Source organism: Chaetura pelagica, unplaced genomic scaffold (genome assembly GCF_000747805.2).
Source record: "Chaetura pelagica isolate M959 unplaced genomic scaffold, ChaPel_1.0 scaffold436, whole genome shotgun sequence".
NCBI lineage: Eukaryota > Metazoa > Chordata > Aves > Apodiformes > Apodidae > Chaetura > Chaetura pelagica.
Genome location: NW_009953651.1, coordinates 2,469,824 through 2,492,777, shown reverse-complemented (window position 1 = coordinate 2,492,777; position 22,954 = coordinate 2,469,824). Strand labels below are relative to the sequence as shown.

The following is a 22,954-nucleotide window of genomic DNA, read 5'->3' as shown; positions in this document are numbered from 1 at the left end:
CATAATGATCCATCTAGTAGTGTCTAAAGACAACATTTTCATGCAATTTACCAGTCAACTCTTTTGAACTCATTAAAAACAGCCTGTCTTTGGACACAGATGGAGTTAAATATTGCAGCAGCAGGAGCTGTGAGTAATGTTGTAAACTGTGCATTAAAGTTGTTTATTCATGCATAGCTCTATACCATTACCTCCATGCCAAACTTGGTTCACTCATTCACCCTAACCATAGATTGTTTTACAGAGCAGTTGTCATTGGTCTATGACCAACTCAGTAGATTCCTAAGAAAATATAATCATCCCTTGATTTAATGTATCAGTTCTTTCAAATATTTGTACAACAATATTCAGGTCTTACTGGATTGTACTTTGACATTTGTGTTAATTTTTGAATTTTCATTCTCATAGTTGATCCCAGCATTTTTTTAATATAGATCTGAAGAACTTACCACTGTATGTAAAGAATGTTTGGTGATCACCAGTGTATCCATCCATTTCTTGAAACTCAAAATACTCTTATGTTTCACTGCTCAATGGTTGGCTTTTTTCCTTTTCATAGGCTTTCAGATTACAGTCATTGACCTTTTTTTTGATCTGCTAATCTGTTCCTGGTCTTGTAAGTTAACTTTGTTAACTTTTGTCAGTTAATTTTCTGAGTTTGCCAAGTTTTAAAATTTGACATACAACATTCTAATGTGGAGAATATACTTATTTTTTACTTTTACTAGGGAGGGCTAACTGATGACCAGGTTTGCAAGGTTATTTTGTGTTGATAGCTTTTCCAAAATGTCCATACTACTTGCTAAATCTAAAATTTCTATAGCATGAGTCTAGGAAACCTTTATTATTAATTAGTGAAAACTTTAAACACATATTAAGATGGTTTTGTACTTTTTACTTGCAATTTGCATTTCACTGTGCATTAAAACAGCATTTGTGCCTAACTAGAACAAAGATGTCTTAGACTCCGTACCTAGGTTTCCAGATATTGAGATGGATGTGGACTGCAGCATTAGCACATAATGACTTTATCACATAATAATCCTAACATACTTAGCAATTTCATCTCAATAGCCAGGTGATTTTATGTTGCATTTTTGGAGGTACTTCTTCAGTTCTCCATAGGAATTTATATAAAATTTGCTTTTCATTTGCTAGTCACCTCTGAGTCTTTCCAGACCTGTATTTAAACAGCAGTCTAAAAAGGGGTAGTTAAACTGTGACAAATCAGAAGCCAAAAATTCCATCTCACCTTTTTTAGGTCCTATCAAGTTGTTTGTTATTATGTGTCTTGTATAACCATGTTGCTTCAAACTGGCATTGTTTCCTTTATTTTTACAAAGTATTTATTTGGCACTTTCCCCAGTACTCTAAATTTTGGAGCTTTTTCGTTACTACTTTTCATACTAGAAAAAGAGATCACTTCTCATGTACAGTCTACCTAAAGCTTCACAGTGCTGGGCCAAATGCCTGTACTTACCTCATACGTTATGTGCTGAGATAATTCCAAAGGAATGTTATTTTAAGTATCTACCAGGAGAGGCAGCTGGAAAAAACTGTTTTGCACTTTTTTTGTGACGTTAACTGCCAAACCTTTAATGTAAACTCCAAACTAAAATCTTCAGTTGTTGCTTCTAAGGAGCTACTGTCTTGTTTGAGGGCCTAAATAAAATCTATTGTATCTGTATAAATATTTTATTTTCTTTATTTTATTACAATGGCCACACTGATGTCTTAGTCAATAGAAATTTGGTAATATAGGCTATTACCTCTAGAGCTTAGTTTCTGCCTTTTTCTTTACTGCTACTGTCACTTTATATAGCTTGTGCCTACCTTGGCTGCACCCTTAGATCTTTAATATACATGCCATCTTCCATCTGAATCTATAAAGCAGCTCATTGTATACTTCAAAATCTGGAAGCAGTGGAGATACTTTTCCAGTTCTCTACCTGGTGTTAAGGTGACTTCATTTACTCTGTTTTTTGTTTGGGGTTTTTTTTCCCCCTCCAGTTTTCTTCTGACCCCTTGTTAGGATGCTGGGTTTTGAGTTAAGGATATTAAAAACTGAAAAAATATACCTTATGACTGTTCTAAGAGCTGAGAATTGGAGGCCTTCCTACAAAATCTATTTTATCTCAAACAAATACTGTGCTTGAACTCAAAATCAATCCAGTATCAAGGCATACGCAGGGAAGAGCTGCTGAAAGTAATTTGGTTTATATCCTTTTGCAGTGGACCAAGTATATTTCTTGATAATGGTTGTCTAGTAATACGTATGGTTTTGGAATATTATGCTAAATTTTAGACATGTAGAACAAGGTCATGGGGAAGAGATGTTGAATATGGAAACAGGTCTCTTTAAAGAATTGTGAAAGTGGAAGTGCTTATATCACAAAGGCACCCAAGGCAAGAGGCTGTCTTCCCTAAACACTTAAAAACTCCTTGTAAATGCTAGCATTGGTTATAGAGAATACACTGCTGTCCAGAATAAAATGGCCTTGAGAAAAACTTCACTTTAAATCTTTCTTTTTTTTTCCTTAAAATGTTTTAATAAGGGTCATACATGCATGAGCTGCAAAACTGTCAAGAGTCCATGCTCTCTCAATCCTGAGGACAGTTTCCTCTTTAGAATTAGGTTTTCCATTTCAGATTTACAACCTTTTGGGATCCAGCTGAATTTACTTGTGCTGTTCATGTTCCTCAGATATTTTGAAAATTTCAACACACACAAAAAAACCTCTGAAATGAAAAAAAACCAAAACAAACAACAAAAAACTTCAAAATTACTTACAAAACTCTCCAAATTCAGATTCTGAGTATTCAAAACAACCTTTTGCATGTCTTTTTGGCAAGTTTCCCAAGTTCCAAAAAGTCTTGGAAGCCAGGATTTCTAGGAGCCCTCCCAGAAAATCCTCAGAGCTGGTTTAGAGCTGCTAAGCTCTCTTTCCTTAGTTGCAGGACACCCAGCAGATTTTTCAGTACTTGGGCAGATTATATAGAAGATAACTAGGAGATAATGAAATTTGCATTGTTTTTATCATATTTGTACACAAATGGGTGGATCTCATGCATAACTTTCATTTTAAAATGTTGGCATTTTTTAGCAGAAAAATATTCCTTAGAAAAATCTACAGTATGTTTGTTCAAGATTTGTTTTTTTATAATGAACGACAATCCAATTCACTTAGTAGGACTAAAATTAAATGGAGTAATGAAAAGATTATTGACATTCTGTTTTGAAAATGTTCACAGAATGTTTAAATCCTAACTAGTAAACTGCTGACACAGACTCTAAATCTTTCCAGGGAAAATATGAAATGCTGGTGCTGACCTGTGTCATCACAAAGCTACATCTTCCACACAGGATACCTGATGGTGATTCTGTCTCTAGTGTTTTCTCCCCCTTAGAGGTGGAGCAGCTGCCACAAGTAAGCTCAAAAATGTCAGTTCTTATGTGATTTGGTGATATGGTGTCCAAATAAATTTTTTTAAAATTAGATGGTTTATGTGGATTTGGAAACGTCTGAAACACATACACTCAAAATGTGATGTTACAGTTGTTGGTTCTAGTAATTGTTCCCATATTGTGTTTCATCTCTGGCCCCTGGAGCACCTGACAAAGCAAAAGAAATAACACCTTACTTATTTTACCAAGTGAGAGGGAAACTGAGGCAAGAGTGGGGAGCTGATTAATTCATCAGCATGCACAAGGTTAGAAGAATCCAAGACTGAGCCTCCAGTCAGGATCTCCAGTCAGGATCTTCTACTACAATAAAAGGGATTGCCTGAGCACTCAGATTATCCCTCTTCTGTGAAAAATGACTAACGTTATTGAAAAGAAGACTCTCACATATCTTAGATGTAAAAATTGTTCACAAATATTTATTCATATTTTTAAATAGCACTGTGAATGTGTGGGCACTCTCATTTTTCATTAATAGCCTAGCACAGATGCTTGTTGGCAGGCATGTTGTTTAATTCTGAGGAATTTCTACATAAAGTAAATATTTTATAAGCAGCAAATAGTTTGACTTTGTGTACGTTTGTCCAGTCAAGGAACAACACTGTCCCTTTTCCCATTGCTCATAGTATACTTCAAAATCCCTTTTCCCATTGCTCCACCAGACTGCCTGCACTCAAAACAAATTCCTGGAAATAACAGGTATGCACAGGGCAGTATTCACAATTAAATTATATTCCAGGAAGTGATTGTAGATGTTATTTAGCCAAGATTATTAACTAATTAATGCTATGGGTACCTTCTTGGTATATTTTGAGGAGACCAGTAGAGAAAAACACTCTTCTAATGTGGAAATAATTTTCTGTAAATGTGTCTTTTTTATCATGTAAGTGATTTGATGTTGCTGCACATGTGAGATTTACTCAGCCCAAGAAGTGTGACCAGTCCACATTAAATCCATTTGGAGCCTATGTAGAGCTTTTCTTCACTACATTTGACTTTGCCTCTCTCAGGGGAAGCTGTACTCTGTGGGTAAAACATGGGACACTGTGATGAGATTCCTTTCCTTTATGCTATGTAGTTGAGGGTCTTTATGTGGGCAGAGACAGGGCAACAGTGAGGAGATGAGGTGTGGGCATCACCTTGGTCTTTCCCCAGCTCTGCCCTGCTATCATGCCTGCATGCCAGCCCTCTGTGCTTCAGATTTGTGCAGCCTTTCCTCTGCACCTCCCCACTCTCACAGCTAAGCTCTGGCTGCGCTGTTTCTTTTTCCCATTGGTATCAGGAAGTCCCAATGGAGAAGAAATTAGAGAATCACAATGAATTAGACAGTTTCCCCTCATAGCAAAAGTGCTATAAACCTGTTGTTTTCCCTGTCCTGTGTAGGACTGCTTTTGTCAAGTCACAACACGTGGTTGCTTATCCCTGAGCCTTCAGCTGTTGGTTTCATTATCATAAGCTTCTTCAGATGCTTCTAGCTTTCTCTTTTTGTGTGTAATAAGTAATTAGTGTAATTTAATATGTCATTGTTGCTACTTTTTCCAACACAGAATAGTAACCAAATATAAATATCACACTGTAACTTCTCTTACGCTTCTGTGTATCTTCAGATAAGTCCTTAAGAGTGATCTGGGGTTTGACAAATGACACTTCTAAAAATTTCTGTATGCACTTATTGATAACAATTTTATCGCCAAAAAGGCATCAGAGGTTCAGGATATACAGATAGTTTGGAGTATCATAGAGTAAAATATATCTTTTTCAGAAGCATAAGATAAAGCAATTATGACCACTTTGGTGAACTAGGCAGTGGCCTCTGTTTCTCCAGAGTATTTTTATTAAGTGACATCACCTAGATAGAATATTTATTTTAAAAATTAATTTTTGTGGGTTTTTTTTATTGCTAACATTGCAAAACCTTTCCAAAATATAAATGGTAATAAAGAGAAAATGTACAGAAGCATTTTAAGCCTCCATATTTAAGCATCCCAATGACATGACAGACAACTCATGCTTTTCTCCCATATTTATCCTGAGGTCACTAAATGCTTCTCATATTCATTTTAATTCACTGCTCTCTTTTCTACATTTTATTTATGATGTGTATTTCTCCCAGCATATGGACATATATTAATGTCATGTTTGTTTATATGATTGTGAAGATTATTGTTTTACTTCTCAAAGAGGTAGCGCACATGTACTATGAGTAAACTGTGTGATAATCTATGTAAATTATGTGCACAGAAGCTATACTTTGCCCTTGGGGAAAATGCAAATTAGAACATTTTGTAGTTTGTTTGTTTTTAAATACATACACTTTTCACTTCAAGGCTCAGGACAGAACATTTTGTAGTTTGTTTGTTTTTAAATACGTACACTTTTCATTTCAAGGCTCAGGACTCCCTGTTTATTTTCCAATTACTCATCTTTTTTTCTTTTTTCTTTTTTCTTTTTTTCTTTTTTCTTCTTGTAAATGTCTCAGTCTTTAATGATTAACTTGCTACTTTGGTAGGAAAAAAATGCTTGATGAGTGAAGTCCTCAAAGCGTAACGTTTCATGCATTTCATAGGTCTGCTCTAAGGGAAGCATCTGCTTGTGAAAGGGTGTATAACACACATCTCAAAGCTGTTATAGTGATCTGACAGCATTCATTCATTTTCTCCTAGTGCCGTCTTGTTTTCTTCTGTTGCATTAGTGCTTGTAATATTTTTAAATCCTGCATTACTAAAACACAGAGTTAATTGATTTTCCTTATATGAAGAAAAAAAAAAGCATATTCATACAATGTATTGTTTACTGCACTTGCAGTTCTCTGCTGATGTAATTCTTTATATTAATAAAATTATTTTTATACTCTTGAAGTACCCTTTTGGAGAAATGTTTTAATGCAAGTTGTCTGATTCTGTTTTAAGTGAAGGAGAAAACCTGGTAGAGGTTGTCTCTTTAAATCAGATCTGCAGTGTTGATGGACCCTCTAGCAGGCACGGTAAGAACCATTCTCACCTCTGCAGCAGGGAGCTTGACCATATAGACTCTCACATTCAATCAAAACGCTTTCCCTTTTAATATGCACTGTACCGATCCTATTCCCATGGTTACAGCTCGTGCTTCTTTGGTTGCTTCCAGTCTGCTGGAAAAGGAAGGCAGCATACATTTCTTGCACAGGAGTTTAAAACATCACGAAAGCAACCCTGTTGCGATTTGCATTTTAAATCTTTCTCTTTTTTTCTCATTGTACAGAATGCTGTAGCAGTAGCTTCAGTTCATTTGCCACAGTCTGTCTTCTCTCAGTCTTCAGCCTGGCAATCTGTTGATAACTCCACTTGCAAGCTACAGTTTATTGTCTTTCGGAATGGAAAACTCTTTCCTAGCACAGGAAACTCATCGAATCTTGCAGATGATGGGAAACGTAGGACGGTTGCCACACCAGCTGTTTTTGCTAAAATAGGTGAGGAGCTGTTATGCATTATTTCCTTTAATCTAAAAGCTACAGTATACTTGATTATGGAAAGAATAGAGGAGTATACATTGTGCTGAAAGCCTGGAAACGGTCTCCTCCTTTAATACTAATGTTTACAGTTGTTCCTATTGGCATGATTTTATTAAAATTATCCTGTAAATAAAGAAATGCACTTGCTGTATGACAAGAATGCAAATTTTACACTACTGTTTGTTGACAGTGTGGTTACAGATGCTTATTTCTTAAAGCATGTTTCTATAGAAAAGAACCTTGTTTTACTCTACAATGAAAATTACAATTTTAACATCCTAGATAGTGGTGAAAATAATGCTTTAGGAGTGGGAGTAGTGCCCTGTTGCATGTTTCAGTACTCACCAGTATACTTTCTGATACAATGGATATAAACCAAGTGTCGTTAAAGGATTTTGTCAAAATGTAATACATTGTATGCGCTAGTGAATAATTATTTTGATTAATTATTCACCCAGGCAATTTTACTAATTTTATTTCATACTGAATAGTGTTCACATTTCTATTAACATTTTTAAAAATGCTTAAATGTGACTTTCAAAGTGCAGAATTGTCTCAGCTATTAATCATACCACAAAACTGAGGCATTTCTGCAGTTACATTGGCAAGAGTGTAACACCAGGCATTAACAGAAGAATCGGAAACCAAAAAAATCTTCTTTGTGAAGGATAATTAGATCATTTGGACACATTATGGGACTGAAATGTGCAGATTTATTTATACTGTTGCAAACTTTCCCAAATGCGAGCTCTACCTTTGATTTTGACCATTAAGAGTATGTCTATTGCTTTTTTTCCCCCATAGTTTAGTGTATCTGATCTCTTTACACAGCATTCATCATCCACTCCATCTCTCTGATTCTGTTTGTTGCTTTTGCAGATGGGTGCAGTTTTGGAAATCTCACCAGCCCTCTTACTATAGGCTTGAGGCACTTCGCACAGGGTATAGACCCCATTGCAGCCTTCTGGGATTTTGACCTTCTAGATGGACATGGAGGCTGGTGGGGAGAAGGGTGCCACATAATTAGTTCTGCAGGCAATATTACCACCATTCAGAGTACACACTTCAGTAACTTTGCAGTGCTAATGGTAAGTATATGACTTAGCAAATATACCTATACTTCTCTCTGTTTTGCCATTTGTCTTGTGTTCTTTTTACATGTATCTGTATCATTCTTGTCAGTAACTGACCTTCTGTTTTCTACAATGTTTAGTATTACACAGTCTTAAAGTAAGTTATTTAACTGTTAGTAAGTGAATAAACCTGCTGGTCAGTTTGAATATTCAGAGACAGATATGATCAGAAATGGCACTAAATTCCATTTAACAAATGACTGTTCCATCAAAGAACAATTAGTATGTAATGGTTATAAATTATAGGACATGGTTTCAAAATGTATACTCCTGTGTGCTTTACATCAGCACATCTCAGAGGCTGGTCTGCTTTTGTTCCTGCCCTGCACTGTGTTGATCATACTAATTAGTTGCAGACATACTGCAATGTTGAATCATTTAATAAATGGAGAGGAATAACATCTTCTGTTCTTTTATAAGTACGGACAGTGCCGTCATTGTTGATGCTGTAGGAATTTTAGTTTGTACCAATGCTGAAATTGCTCTTCTTGAAGAAAAATATTTCTGTGCAGTGCTAGCACATCAGCCTGCTTTCGTCTGTTCTCAGTCACAGTTCCAATTCCAGTTATTCAACTATCCTGCTTAACAGAAAGTTACCTTCATGAGAGAAAAATATTTTGCATGCAATACTGAGCTGCTATTACTCAGGGAACAAAGACAAGCAAACAAAAAAGGAAATGTTTCTAATATACATAGGTGTGAAAATGTTTGTACCATTAAAAATATTATTTAACCAGTCGTAAAAAGATTAGCCTAATGTGTACTATTAATACCAGATTGATCCTGAATGCTGGTGCATTATTGCACTGTAGATTTTGCATGTGTACGTTACAGAAATGTTTATAGTTGAGTAAATAATGTATTGTGTGTATGTCTAAGAGACAGCAAACATAGGCGACAGGAATTGTGAGGACGTGTGCAGAGAATACCAATCTGCTGCTGTCAGATGGAGTCCAGATGGCAGCCAATCATAGCACAAGGCTGTGGCACCCACGAGTTAAATGCAGATATTATTGTTCACTTCGTAAGAATTGATTTTCCTCAGAGTTACTTGACTATTTTTCAGAATTTAAGAGCTGTTCCTAAGATTTGACGACATCAAGTATACATAATTTTCTTCGGGTTCTATGAGTTCCCTTTTTTCCCACCAGCCACTTTTTTCCCAGGATGTGAAACATACTTTTGATTTCAGGATGTCTTTCTAAATTAATTAAAGAAAGCACCTGTTGACTTTGCAGATGCCACACCCAAAATGGCTTCCTCCTCCTTCAACTCTTTGGGTGCAGCCTGTTCTTCTTAAACTTTGTGTAGTTATTAAATGTTAGCTAATTGCTTGCAAACAACCAATTTCATAGTTTCATTTTGTTTGCTGAAGTAAGGGCTACAATTAATTTTTTCTTTATAAAGCTAAATGCACATTTATCTCTGATAAGATGTAGCAGATTAGTTTTTCTACAACCATAAAGGCAATGAAGACACCTTTTTACTGCAGTTTTTGCATCTGATATGTAACTCTGGTTTAGGTCTTGTGTTTATTTTGTTATGGTAATCAACTTTTTTTTTTTTTCCCTATGCATGTTCCATTATCTGTGCAAGATGAGCAAATTGAATCTTAGACTTACATTTGCTTTGCAATTGATATGGTAGCAAAGGCGATATGTTCTTTGGGTTATGTTTTGCTGTCACTTTTAAGAAAAGAGATGCCTGACTTTAAGTAATTTTAGTACCTATATACTCACATACACTCAGGTATGTCTTCCAACAGCTGTCTATCTAAACAGCTATTGGAAAACTTTTGTAGCTTCATTATGTGCAATCATTTTCTTTCAAGTGTTGTTTCTTAATTAGTGTTTTGTCAGGGAAAAAGTCAGAGATTTTTTTATTTGATAGAGAGTACACTTTTCTGGCCAGTTCAATTCTCATACCATAAATGAAAAATATTTTATTGTTCTACTTAGCTATAAACTTACAATATGAACAAAAAAAAGTGCCTATGTGTATCTTCTTAATTGACACCTGACTGCCTAATAAATTTTAAAATACTAACAAACTGACAGCAAATTCAGAATATCTAGCACATGATATGTAGCCAATAAAATTAGCTATATCATCTTGATACAGCTTATTAATCTATAATTCTCTAATCTATTAACCCATACAAATTCATAATTGATTATTATGTTTTGGGGTAAAAGCAGAAAACTAAAGTAGCATCTGTAAACTGAAGAGCAGCAAGAAAGCAACAGTGATGAAGGTTTATATTACCATCAAAATGATGCATATTCTGCTGTGGAACAAGATGAAGTAGAAGCCTCAGTTCATCCAACTGTCCATTTTATAGCTACACATATTCAGATTTGCCATCTTTTTAAATAGTATGACAAGGTTCTCTGAACTGCTTTTATAAAAGTTGTTTCCGCATGTGAACTGTAAAAGGATTAAAGAAAAGGTTTTGTAGAGTCCTTTTTTAGAATGGCAGTAATCAAGGATTTGTCATACTACGATTGATAATTAGTAAACATGAGCATGCTTCCAGTGAGAGGATTCACATAGAGTCATTTGGTTTTTCTCTGTGATGGTTGTTCAAGTGATATCAATGAGAGAGGGAGACAATGGTTTGGATCTTGGGTTGGAAAGGGAGTACAAGCTCCTTCCCTCACACTGCTCTCACACTTTCACTCTACTCAGGGTTGGGCCTGTAGATGGAAAAAAAAACAAATAACAAAAACCAGCAGTTTCAGACATAATACAGCATTCTCTTTTTCTGATCAGCTTTTCAATGGTAGGTCTTAGGGGTGAGAGTAAAATACTGTGAAATGAACTCCCAAGTTATATTCCTGTCTTTCCCTTCACATACTGTGTGTTTAGACCAGTCCCCTATTTTGTCTTCTGTTATCTGCAGGAGGAAGAGAGATAGTCACACTCTAGCTTCTTTTGAAGCTGGCCAAAGCCCTCTAGGATCTTGAACTGTGCATCTCTGCAATACGATTTTCTCTTTTAGAGTAGAATCATGAACTTACATATTCTGAAGCTTTTCTATATCTGATTATAAACGTATCTTCTATAAATACTTTGAATAAGTGCTCTTTTGTGAACTGAGCTATATATCAATACTTTAATTTTTCAAGATTTTTTGTGCATGTTCTGACCATCTGGTACCCTGTAGCTGTAGTTTACCTGAGTAAAAACTTTTCAGGAGATAACAAAAATATCCAACAGCAACATTGAATTTCAAAATTTGCTGAATATACATGACATACATTGTTCTTTGTTCTTCCTGTCATTTTTCTTACAACAGAATAGCAATTCAATAGTGATGGATATTACTGTAATTGCATATAACATTTTATTTTCCCCCTCAGACTGCTTAGTCAATAACAATTTCCTCAAATCTGCCAAAGAAACACTGGTAAAATTCTTAAACCTAAGTATGCTACTTCTTAATTAACATAAAATTGATTAATAAATATCATTAGCATTTTTAATTGTAATCCTGGAGATAGGTTAAATGAACATACAATCATAAACAACTCCTTTTCTGTTTTCTCTTGATGCATCTCTTTTTTTCTTTGAGAGCATGAGGAGTCATCATTTGGAAAAGTAGCAGACATTCAGTGGATGGCTATTGAGATAATTAGGGCTGAGATGACTGAGCTGACAAAAGCAGAGCAAATGTGAAATTATTCTGGAAGCAAACCTTGGAAAACTGGCAATGAGAAACTGAGGAGGGGCAAGGTACTACACATGGATCGTGCTAAGAGTTAATAGAATTTTTCTCCTGTTTTTTGGCAAGCATTCCCTGAATCTTTAAGTCTCTCCAACTTGGTAGGATAACAGTACCACAAAAGCAACGTTTTCAATATTTCCAGTGTGACTGGAGATAATGGCAGAATTTCTTAGGCCTATTAATGAGCTTCAATTCTGAAACCAGTCTTCCAAACTTCCAGGTTTCAAGTCATCTCCCAATTAGACTTTCCTTTGAGAAAATAATTCATGAGTTAGGGAAGTATTACAGAGATGTCATTTAGAAGGTTGACATAATTACAGTATTTGACATTTTCCCCATAGAAAACACAGGATTTTCTCATAACAGGCTGTGGAAGCATGGTTCAGTACTTTTAAAAATCAGGAAAAAAAAAAATCATTTCAAATTTTTGTGTGTTTTTTTTTTGTGTCTGAACACCTACTTTTACACCCACAGACCTTAGCAGAGTTTAAGCATCAAAGACTACGAAAATTATCCAGAAAGTTTACCTGCTATCTGCAAAATTAACATTAGGTATAGTAGGAACTGCAGAATTCCCCGGAAAATTCTGCGTGTGCATAGATGCTTCCCAGTGTCAAGAGCTTGATTTCTAAGCTTTGTTGTCATTCTTAGGCCTGGCAAGGAGGCATATACTCTTCACCTAAGTCCTCAGCTGGAATGTACTGCTCACCTGAAAGAGAATGGTTGGCCCATAGAGACAGTATTGAGACTAGCTTCCCTAAAAAGTCTGCTTTTTCAGAATATTCCTGAATCTTTTGCATAGAGCCTTGGGGTTAGAGTATCTATAAGAGCAAGATCCATCTTTTATTCCTTTCTCCTTGGATTGCATCTACTTTTTATTATGTTATACCTAATAATATGTTCAATATGCTCTTTAAAATGCATAAAGTCTCTTGGTACTGGGGACAAAAATCCACACTTGTCTCCTTCAAATTCATTAGCTTGATACCAAAGCTGGCTTCTGGCTCAACCTCCTTCTTTCTGTTTGCTCTTGCTTTTGGTTGATTTAATGGATTTTGCATTCTTGGTGGTATTGCTTCAACCAAATGGTAAAAAGATCCAGACTATAAGGGATCTTGGTAAAATAGGCCAATTCTTGGGAGATAAGAGATGTCAGTTAAAGACCTACAATCTAGGTCTTATTTTCTTGGTGACTTCTACTGGTCTTCTTCCAATTTGTCAATGTCTTTCTTGTACTGAATTGCCCCAAACTGGACACAGTAGTCAAGATTTGGTTTCACAAGTGGTGAATAGAAAGGGAACATTCACTTCCCTTAGCTTGTACTCTTGCTAATACAGCCCAATATATGGTTTACCTTACCTGTTGTAAGAGCTCACCACTGGCTTGCTTTCAGTTTTTTGCCCACCAGGTTCCTCTAACTCTTTTCTTAAATGCTTCCTCCCAATCAGTCCGTCAGCCTGTACTGCTGTTGGAGTTACTCTGTCCAATGGATAGGAAACTTCTTTCTCTTCATAGAGCTTCATGAGGTTCCTTTAATCCATTCCTCCAGCCTGTTGAGATCTTGTCAAATGGTAGTCCTCCTCTCCAGCACTGCAAGTACTCTCCTCAAATGTGCATTGCAGTGTTTTCAGCTTTCCATTGAGACACCAACTCTATAGATAATTGCCATACTCTGCTGCTCCTAAATATCCTAATATTTGGTACCTAAGTTTTATGTTTTGCTTTTTTCAAGTAGGAGGAGTCTAAATGCAAATAGGAATCTAAATCTTCGTATAACTGATTGTTCAAATGCACTTGTGTTTCTGAGTCTCTCTGGTTCTTGGATACCACTTCCTTGGGGAACACAATTGTAGTTAGACTATGCTTTCTAAAGTCATGCTAATACAAGCAATATATTAAAATAAATGTTTATTTGACAATATAAGTAGATGAGTTACAAAAATCTACACCACCAACTAGATTGTTTTTAGAAGCTGTGATTTTGTGAAAGCACCAGGTGTTTAGAATTAGTTCACTGTATCTTTCAGCTTTCTTAGCATATGCTATTAGACATCTCAGGGCTGCCTTTGTTATGCAGGTTGTCTATATCTCTTTAAACTTTCATATTGAGTTCTAACTGATCAATACAGATGTTTGTTTCTGTTGATTTTTTGAATGAAGTCTCAACTAAAAGTCAACTAGTCCCATTTGCACTCCAATGTTTTTATAATTCTGATTGTTGGATGAAACAGCAGATACAATGTCTTTTCTGCCACTAATTTCCATAACTGATTTCTATTGTACTTTATAGACTAGTGGTATTTACAGCTGAAAGACGCTGGTTTAACACCTTCTTATAAGGGAGAATGAATGAATGAATGTTAGAAAACATTTTACTTTGTGTATAGCATGAAAAAAAACCCAAACACAACACTCTGTTTTCCTCATGCTGTCTTCCCGAGAGGATTACTCAGGGGAGGCTGACAGATCAATAAGGTTTAATTAACATCAGAAAACAGACAAGATAAATTTGTTTCATATCTATAATGAAATCAGTTTTCAATATACAAAACTCTTTAAAAAGAATATCCTACAATGGCAATAAAGCATTATGATGCTCAAAAGTTTTACCACTTATTTACTGTACAAGATTAGGAAGGAGATTACAATAAAATTTAAATATTTTTAAATTAAATTAGCTTTAAGACTTGAGTTTTCTGTGGGCAAAATGGTTTTATTCCTGTAGGACATTTGACATTTGCTTTTATACTGATGTTTGAACAAAGGGATTGGTTGATACTTGCATTTGCAGTGTTAAAAGCTAGTTCTTTAGTACACTGAATGGTGCCACCTCAAGTAAAACCACTTTTGTTTGTTGCTACATAAATGTGTAACTTCACTGTGTTTCCTTTTTCACAACTTCGTTAACTTTTTCAGAGTTTATTTTCCAGAAATATCCAGGATATTTATTTTTTTCACTAACTGCATGGCTACTACTATATTAGTTAAAGTAACACTTTTCTGAATACATAGAACTGAAGCAAGCGTATACATAAAATTTGGACAAAGTGAACTCTTGGTATACCAAAATATTATTATATAAATAAGAACTGGAAGTAAATATATTATCATTTTCAGAAGAATATTTTTATTTAAATTGTCTAGTATTTATATTCCCACTCTAGCAATGTGAGACAAAATTGTACTGAACATTTCTGGTAAATAATAATCCGAGTTGAAAAGTTCACTCTGTAAAAGAATTAATGAGGGGATGATGCAAATAAAAACATGGAAGAAAAGATGCTCAAAAAGGGGGTGTTTGAGTGGAGGTTCAGTGGCAATTCTGAGCCATAAGACTTTTAAATAATTATTTGAAATTTATCAGTTCAGTATACCTTGAATATATATTCATGCATGCTTAAAAAAAGCAAAAACAAAATTGAGAGAAGGCCTCAAGAGCATAGGTTTATCACATTAAAAATATACCACATCAAAAGACTGTTGTTTGATATTTTGTTATCTCCTGAAAAGATTTTACTCAAGTATACTACAGCTACAGGGCACCAGATGGTTAGAACATACACAAACAATCTTGAAAAATTAAAATATTGATATATAGCTCAGTTCACAAAAGAGCACTTATTCAAAGTATTTATAGAAGATATATTTATAGTCAGATATAGAAAAGCTTCAGAATATGTAAGTTCATGATTCTACTCTAAAAGAGAAAATCGTATTGCAGAGATGTACTGTTCAAGATCCTAGAGGGCTTTGGCCAGCTTCAAAAGAAGCTAGAGTGTGACTATCTCTCTTCCTCCTGCAGATAACAGAAGACAAAATAGGGGACTGGTCTAAACACACAGTATATGAAGGGAAAGACAGGAGTATAACTTGGGAGTTCATTTTGCAGCCTCTTCTTTTTCAGACTAAACAAGCCCAGTTCTCTGAGATGCTTCTCATAAGATTTGTGCTCTAGACCCTTCACCAGCTTCATTGCCCTTCTCAGAACATGCTTCAGCACCTTGATGTCCTTCTTGTAGTGAGGGTCCAAAACTGAACACAGGGTTTGAGGTGCAGCCTCACCAGTGCCGAGTATAGGGGGATGATCACTTCCCTAGTACTTCTGGACATGCTATTTCTGATGCAGAAAGCCATTGCCTTTCTTCTCCACCTGGGCACACTGCTCACTCTAGTTAGCTGGCTGTCAACCAGCACTCCCAGGTCCTTTTCTGCTAGGCAGCATTCCAGCCACTCTTCCTCAAGTTCATTTTGATGGTCTTTTTCGTGTATGTTGTAAGCTGCTCTGTTTATGAACTGACATTAATATGCATCTGGAGAAAGGAACTGGTATTTTAAATGTATGCCAGTATTCTCCATGTTAGAGTTGCTGGATTGTTATACTCAGAACTTCTTCAGAATTTATCTTTTACTATGCTAGGATCTCTGTTCATTTTTGCATGCAGTTAGTACCACTGCACATAGAATCTGGCAAGTAGACTGCACTCAGATGATAGTTCCTGTGTCTAATTTTTAGTACTCATTTGAAGAAATCTACTGCCACAAACAGATATGGCTTAACATATTACAGTGTATCTCTAATGTTTGGTCAAAATTGGATAGTCTGAAGACATACTGTTTTCTGTAACAGGCTTCTTTTGCTTCCCCTCCATCACACCTGCAGATTTAGCTCTCTCAATATTTCCTCCTTGTGAGTTGCAGTAATTTAGAATGAAGATTTGATGTGGTTAATTTTACAAATATATTAATAGTTTTTAGTTGTTTTTCATGAAGAATTATGTCACCAGGCACCAGCAGGTCCAAAGGAATGCATGGATCTTTACTCTGCTGTTAATATAGCTGTCAAGCTGCTTTTGAATTTATATAGGTAGTAGATTATTTGCAACTAAGTTTGAAGGTCACCGGGTCAGAGAAGGTCTCAACTGAGAAATATATTTTAATATAAGAGTGACTAGGTCAATATTTTTTGTGTATTCTCATGGCTTTTGTTTCTTTGAGTGGTTCTGCAGCCATGTCTATGCCATTTAGAGACCTTTATGGTAATTTGATATTTTGTACTTAATATCCTAGTAAAATACACACATAAAGTTCATGATATCACAAGGAACAGATATTGCTAATGCCAGGAAATGGTAATATTCTGTGTGTCTTTTCAGACCTTTTTTTAATTAGCATATGTCTGCTTGTACAAAAAGGTTCATTTCTGTCTTGCAAAGTGTATTCAGATGAGGAAAGAGCAGTCCAATGTTATTGTAAATTCATTAACTATATCTACGTTAAAAGTCCGTAATCTAATTTTCTTGCTCTTGAAAGGGAACAGCTAGAAATGATGGGACATATTGATACGAAGTCTCAGTTTCACACATGCCTAACAATGTTAAATCATTTTGCTTTCTCTACAGGATTTTAAGACAGTGCTGTCTTTCCCCCAGTACCCAGGGGAGTTTCTGCACCCTGTGGTATATGCATGTACTGCAGTTATGTTGTTGTGCCTGTTTGCTTCCATTATCACCTACATCGTCCATCACAGGTAAGAATTAAATTTTAAGCACTTGTGTGAAATGGTCAGAATTATGCTGAGGTACTTCAATTTTTTCTAACCCTCATTGAAAAGATAAATTAAAATTATCTGAATTACTGTCAGACAGTAGTATCAGCAATATAACTTACACCAGAGAAATAATTAAAAAAGAGGTTATGTAAACATTTCTGAAGTTGTTGGCAAGCTGTATCGTTCCTGAGATGTAAGTCTAAATGGTCCACACATTGTTCCTAAGATTTCTAACTTGACAATTTAGTGTAAAACCACGAGAAGTATCAAATTGCTGTCTAGCTAATTCCTTTCAGAGAGCAGCTCTTTGGTCAGCTACACTGGCAGTATTGGTTTCTAAGATCAGGGTTGTTTGAAATATGTGGTAATGATCACTGGATTCAAAACAAAACAAAAACCATCCAAACTTTCTTTGACCTCTAAATGTTCTTGGGATTAGAAGACTTGTGTTTTTCTTTATATGAAAGATTTATATAAATGCTGTCTTAACTACATATTTCTGTCAAAGACCATTAGCAATTTAAAAGAGTAGGAATGTATTGTGCTGTAGAAGCTACTAAATATTAATTAAGTGAACTTAATGCAATGACTTCTGATCTACAGCTTCCATTTAATCCTTTAGAGAAGTCTTGTTAAAGTTCTGCATATCTGAAGATATGCAATAAGCCTTTTGCTTTTATTACTCTACTTAAATGCTCAATTTGATGGAGGAAACTTTTTAGTAGACACTTGTCAGTAGACTTTCTACAATTTTTACCATTGATATTACCTTTTTGCCATTTATTTTAATGCTGTATGAAGCAGGCTCTGTCCTATAGGTATATCGCTGGGTAGGTATTTAAAAATCAGATTATTTTATTCTATCATATTAAGCATTTTTTCCAAAACTTAATTTCCATAAGAAATACATTGATTTTAATTTTAAAATATGATTTTTCAACAGCACAATCCGAATAAGTAGAAAAGGATGGCACATGCTTCTCAACTTTTGTTTCCATACTGCTCTCACGTTTGCTGTTTTTGCTGGTGGAATCAATCGCATTAAATATCCAGTTATATGTCAAGCTGTAAGTAATTATTACTGTTAGAATAAAACCTAAAATGGTATATTTTAACATTATATTGATATGACTTTTTCTTTTCCTATATTGTTCCCAGATCTTAAGTTCTTCAGAATAAGTCACATTTATAAGCATATCTTTTAAAGGACACCACTGGAAATGTTCAGTGCTTGGTTGTCACCTGAGTCTATGTAAGGCTGACCAATGCATTAACTTCTCTGCAGCTCATATTTCCTATTTAAGAAAAAAAAAAAAAAAAAGTCCTTAAAATCATATCTCTGTGTTCTATGTGGTAGTTGTTTGATTCCTAAGTATTTTTAGCGTCCTTTCTGAACTTTGGATTGAATGTGTGGAATTAAAGTTACTGCTGCTCTTATGTGCCATTTGCCTGAGGGTCACCCTGGTTTCACTGAGTGATCCCTAAATATATACTTGGACAGCTTAATGTTTATAGAATGATTATGTCTTTTAAACACAACTCAAACTAAGGAGACAAAGCAGACGAGTACACTTGTGATTTATGGACTTTGCACTGCTGGATTATTTGACATCTCTTGCTTCATCCTTTCTGGGGATATAGTGCCCTGAAATGCACAGAGCAGGCAAGACTTCAGCTGCCCTTAATGTAGAGGTTGAGTTTGTACAGTGCATAAAGAGAGTACTTTCAGTCATCTTCTGTAACGCCTGACGAGGGCTTGTAGCAATTTGTTTGACGGACATATTTCTTCCTCTCAGATGTCGCAGAAGTGCTCCAGATCTCATTAATGTTGTTAGTATTTAACTGTTTGAAAGCACTTTATTAAGCCAGCATTCTTCCAGATATATTGCCTGACACTAATCTGGTTCATTTGATTGGCTTGAATGGGTTTAAACAGGAAGAGTGTCCAGCCAACAGTAGAGTCACTGCAAAACTTGTATAACTAGTTTAAGAGCTATCACTAATTTTCAGTGAGATGCTTTGGAAGCTTTTTGTATACTTGTGCACAGAATAAACAGGATATTTAGATCTATAAACACCTGTAATATCCAACATGCCATCCACCTATGTACATTGCAAGGTATTCATTTAAATGACACAATTGTCCACTAGATTATTCTGAGATAAATATCACACAATATTTATCTGTATTGTGCCATAATTAATCTGTGAGTTCTAAAAATTTGAAATATCATTTACCATTGTCTTTATCTGCAGTTTGCAAGTGAGGATAGAAGATTAGTTTGTAGGGCAGCCTTATCCATGTAATTACATGACCACAAATGACCATCTGTTGTTATAATAATTGTCTGGCTATTTCCTTTACAGATTGCATAGTAACAATGCAGTATTAACAATTACAATGAAAAATTGATTGAGATAAATGAGTTATTAATAATCTGTTATGACTAATACATTAACTACAAGGGCATCTTCATAGAACACATTATCAGTAACAGCTGTTATCTTTCCATCTTTTGGAATTCAAAACACACTGCAGCAATGTAATTTGCACCTTCTGTTTCCTGAGCGCAAAAGGGAAGATTCAAAGTGCAAGTACTTCATGGCCTAATCACTGAAATGTGGTGCCAAAGCCAGTGAGCCTCCACCTTTCTTATTGTAATTATCCCTAAAACTTCCACACAAATTTCACTGCAACATCCTTACCCAAGTGGAATAATAGAGTTGATTTTTATCCTTCATAATTAAACAAAGAGGATGGTTCTAAAATATCTTCAGTTGCTTCACCTTCTCCCTCCAAATGAGTTGTAGCAGGAATTAATGCTATGGAAATGGACCCAATCTGTGATAAATAACTGAAAGAACCTTCATATCCCCTTGAAGACAAAGTAATTACACACACACACACACACCAAAAAAAAAAAAAAGTGTTTTCAGAGATGGTAAAGTATTTATTTTTATCTGGAATCTGAAAATCTAAAACTCCCTTTCAAACCTGCATACCTGTTTCAGAAAGGATTTTGTATAGACAGTGTCACTTGCATATGTGTTATGCAGTCTTCATCATTTATAAAGAAAACTGACGTTAGAGTGCTGATCTGGAAGAGCAGATTGCTTTTTCACAGATTTCCTGTGTGAATGAATTTACATCTACAGACTCTTTAGATTACCCATGAATCTGGATGTCACTGAATTATGGCTGTCGATGGAGAGTCCAGAGTCTTGAGCTTATGGTAAAATCTTTCCTTCAAGGCAAAGGTTGTGTTAGGGATTAATCAGAGTCAATATACTAGGCCGACAACTGCTTGAGCCAGCTAGTGGATGTTGTAGTCATCCTTCTCCAACTTCCAGAGTTAGGGTCTCAGATTACTTTCCTTCATAGGGCAGAAGGATGCTTATTCAGTCTGCGTAAAGGAATGAGACTGAAGGAGACACAGTAGTAGCTGGATCACTCCCCATGTGTGGGAGGCATTGCTTCTGTACCCTCAGTCTGAGAGATTTCAGTCTAATGGCACCTTCTTTTCAGGAAAACGTGACAGCCATGAGTCTGTGAATACTAGGGAATGAAATAATGAATTCAGCAGTTTGAAGGATAGGTTTAGGGACACAAGAGTCAGGAGACAGAGAAGTCAGGGAGTGAGACAGAATTAAATATTTTTATCCTAGTGGCCAGTCAGTGAGTGCATGATCAGTTCAATCACATCTCCAGGAATCTCATATCAGATAAAAGCTTCCATGTAAACTGGGGCAAGGCTCAGATGTTCCTCCTAAGTTATGAGTGTCATACGAAACTGCTTGTGAATTGCTTTCTGTAGGGCAGTAAATCTTCATCAAGAAAGGTGAAGCCTATTCCATACTAGCCAGTACTCTGGAAGTTAGAATACTACCCTGGGAAGTTTGAAGTGTAGATTAGAGTTCTGTTAAACTGAGGAGGTTCTAAAGTTATGCATCACATCTCAAGTGGGAGCTGTAGATAAAAAAGTATTCTAGAAGGTTGAGGAAAAGGGCAGTTCTTCCTGGTCTAGCTATATTTTTCATTTTTCTTGGAGAATGAGCTTAAAAATAGTGTACTGTGATCAAGTTTGCCAGTTAGGATGTCTAAAGTGGAGAATGGTATTTAAGAGCTCTTGGTGGTCTTTGGTGAGAAAGATGCAGCATTGTTCAGCTCTGCTGAGACAGGAACAGAGCTAGCCATATGCACAAGCAAAACTTTAGGTGACTGGAAGCTTTAGTAGCAGCAACATATGACATGCATCCTGTGCTGACAATTGTCCTTTCTGGTCTTATGTACCTGATCTGTGGGTCTCAGCTTCTTGCTTTAAATTTTTTACCTGTGAAGGGAGCAAGGGATTGTTATAAAGCTAAATGTTTAAAGCTAATGAAATATTTGCAACCAGTGGTGTTATGCTCCACAGAGAAATTCCTGAATCCCTCTGAAAGAGTCACTTTCAGTGTGGGTTTAATAGTTTAAATGGAATGCCAGTGCACATCCATATCCTCCTTCAAGTAGAACTGGCTGAAGAAGGACAATCTTATCTGAAATATGATGAAAATTGAAAAAAAAACCAAAAAAAACCCCAAGAAAACAAACAAACAAAAAACCCACCAAAAAACCCAAACCAAACAAACAAAAAACCCCAAAAACTAAAAACTTGGGGAAACAGAAATTTGCATGTGAGTTCAAGCTGATTAAGAGAGCTTTTTGTACCCAAATGCTTTGCATAAATGTGTATTCTGGTCATTACCAAGGTAACTGCATGGCATGGAACTTAAGCTACCTCTAAGGTACTGAAATTTATTGAAGGAGCACATAGAGGCAGCATCTTCTTACTGCAGAAAAGCATAATCCTCCATTCAATAGGCTGGTGCTTATTTCCAAAGGTAAGGGTTCTAAGAACACAGGTTATGGGAAAAATGTGTCGAAGACAAGAAGAAAGTTTTCACCATATAGTTGCAGTTATTAAATACCCTTAAGACCAATGTTGTCTTCAATGCATATGTCCTGACATAGCTTTTGGTACCATTTGGCCTCTCATAAAACCCTTTTACCAATAAACATCATCACTTTAATATAGCAAATAATAATCCTTTGTTTTGTGTGGAAAACTTGACCCTGCCCACACAAGTTTCTATGAAATATAAAAGTTCTACTTATAGTGAAAATAGTTTTAAGTAAACACTTGGGAATTTAATTTGTATCTATTTATTGATCCTTTAGATTTACAGAGGCACAAATAAGTAACAAGATAAATTTGTAACCTGGACTTTTAGTGCATAAATCTAAGGTTTATATTTACACTAATAGAGCTAATTATGAGTTCACAGAACAAAACTATCTTTGTCCTGTTCCCCTTTCTGTTGAGCCTTGTCTTCCCCTTCCACACCATGAGCTGGTATCTCATTTTTCTAACATAGGGCTCAGATGTTCTTCTAGCTTAAGAGAGCTAGAAAGAGGTGGTCCCACTGAAGGGGGGACAACAGAGTATGCAGCCACAGCCCCCAGCTGCAACAGTGAGGAAAATACATCTCTGGGGCATGATTGATGTCATTGTGAAAATATGGGGCAGGAAGAGACAGAAGACCAAGACCAACACT

General features: G+C 35.7%; 1 protein-coding gene across 1 annotated transcript in view; it reads left to right on the top strand.

Moving 5' to 3' along the window:
- GPR123 (G protein-coupled receptor 123) overlaps window positions 1-22,954 on the top strand; it is a 211,493-nt gene that overhangs the window by 156,796 nt on the left and 31,743 nt on the right. Inside the window, exons 12-15 of the mRNA XM_010000051.1 lie at window positions 6,701-6,908; window positions 7,830-8,038; window positions 17,211-17,338; window positions 18,303-18,426. Coding sequence (XP_009998353.1) covers window positions 6,701-6,908; window positions 7,830-8,038; window positions 17,211-17,338; window positions 18,303-18,426 — 669 coding nt within the window. The remainder of the gene's footprint in view (window positions 1-6,700; window positions 6,909-7,829; window positions 8,039-17,210; window positions 17,339-18,302; window positions 18,427-22,954) is intronic.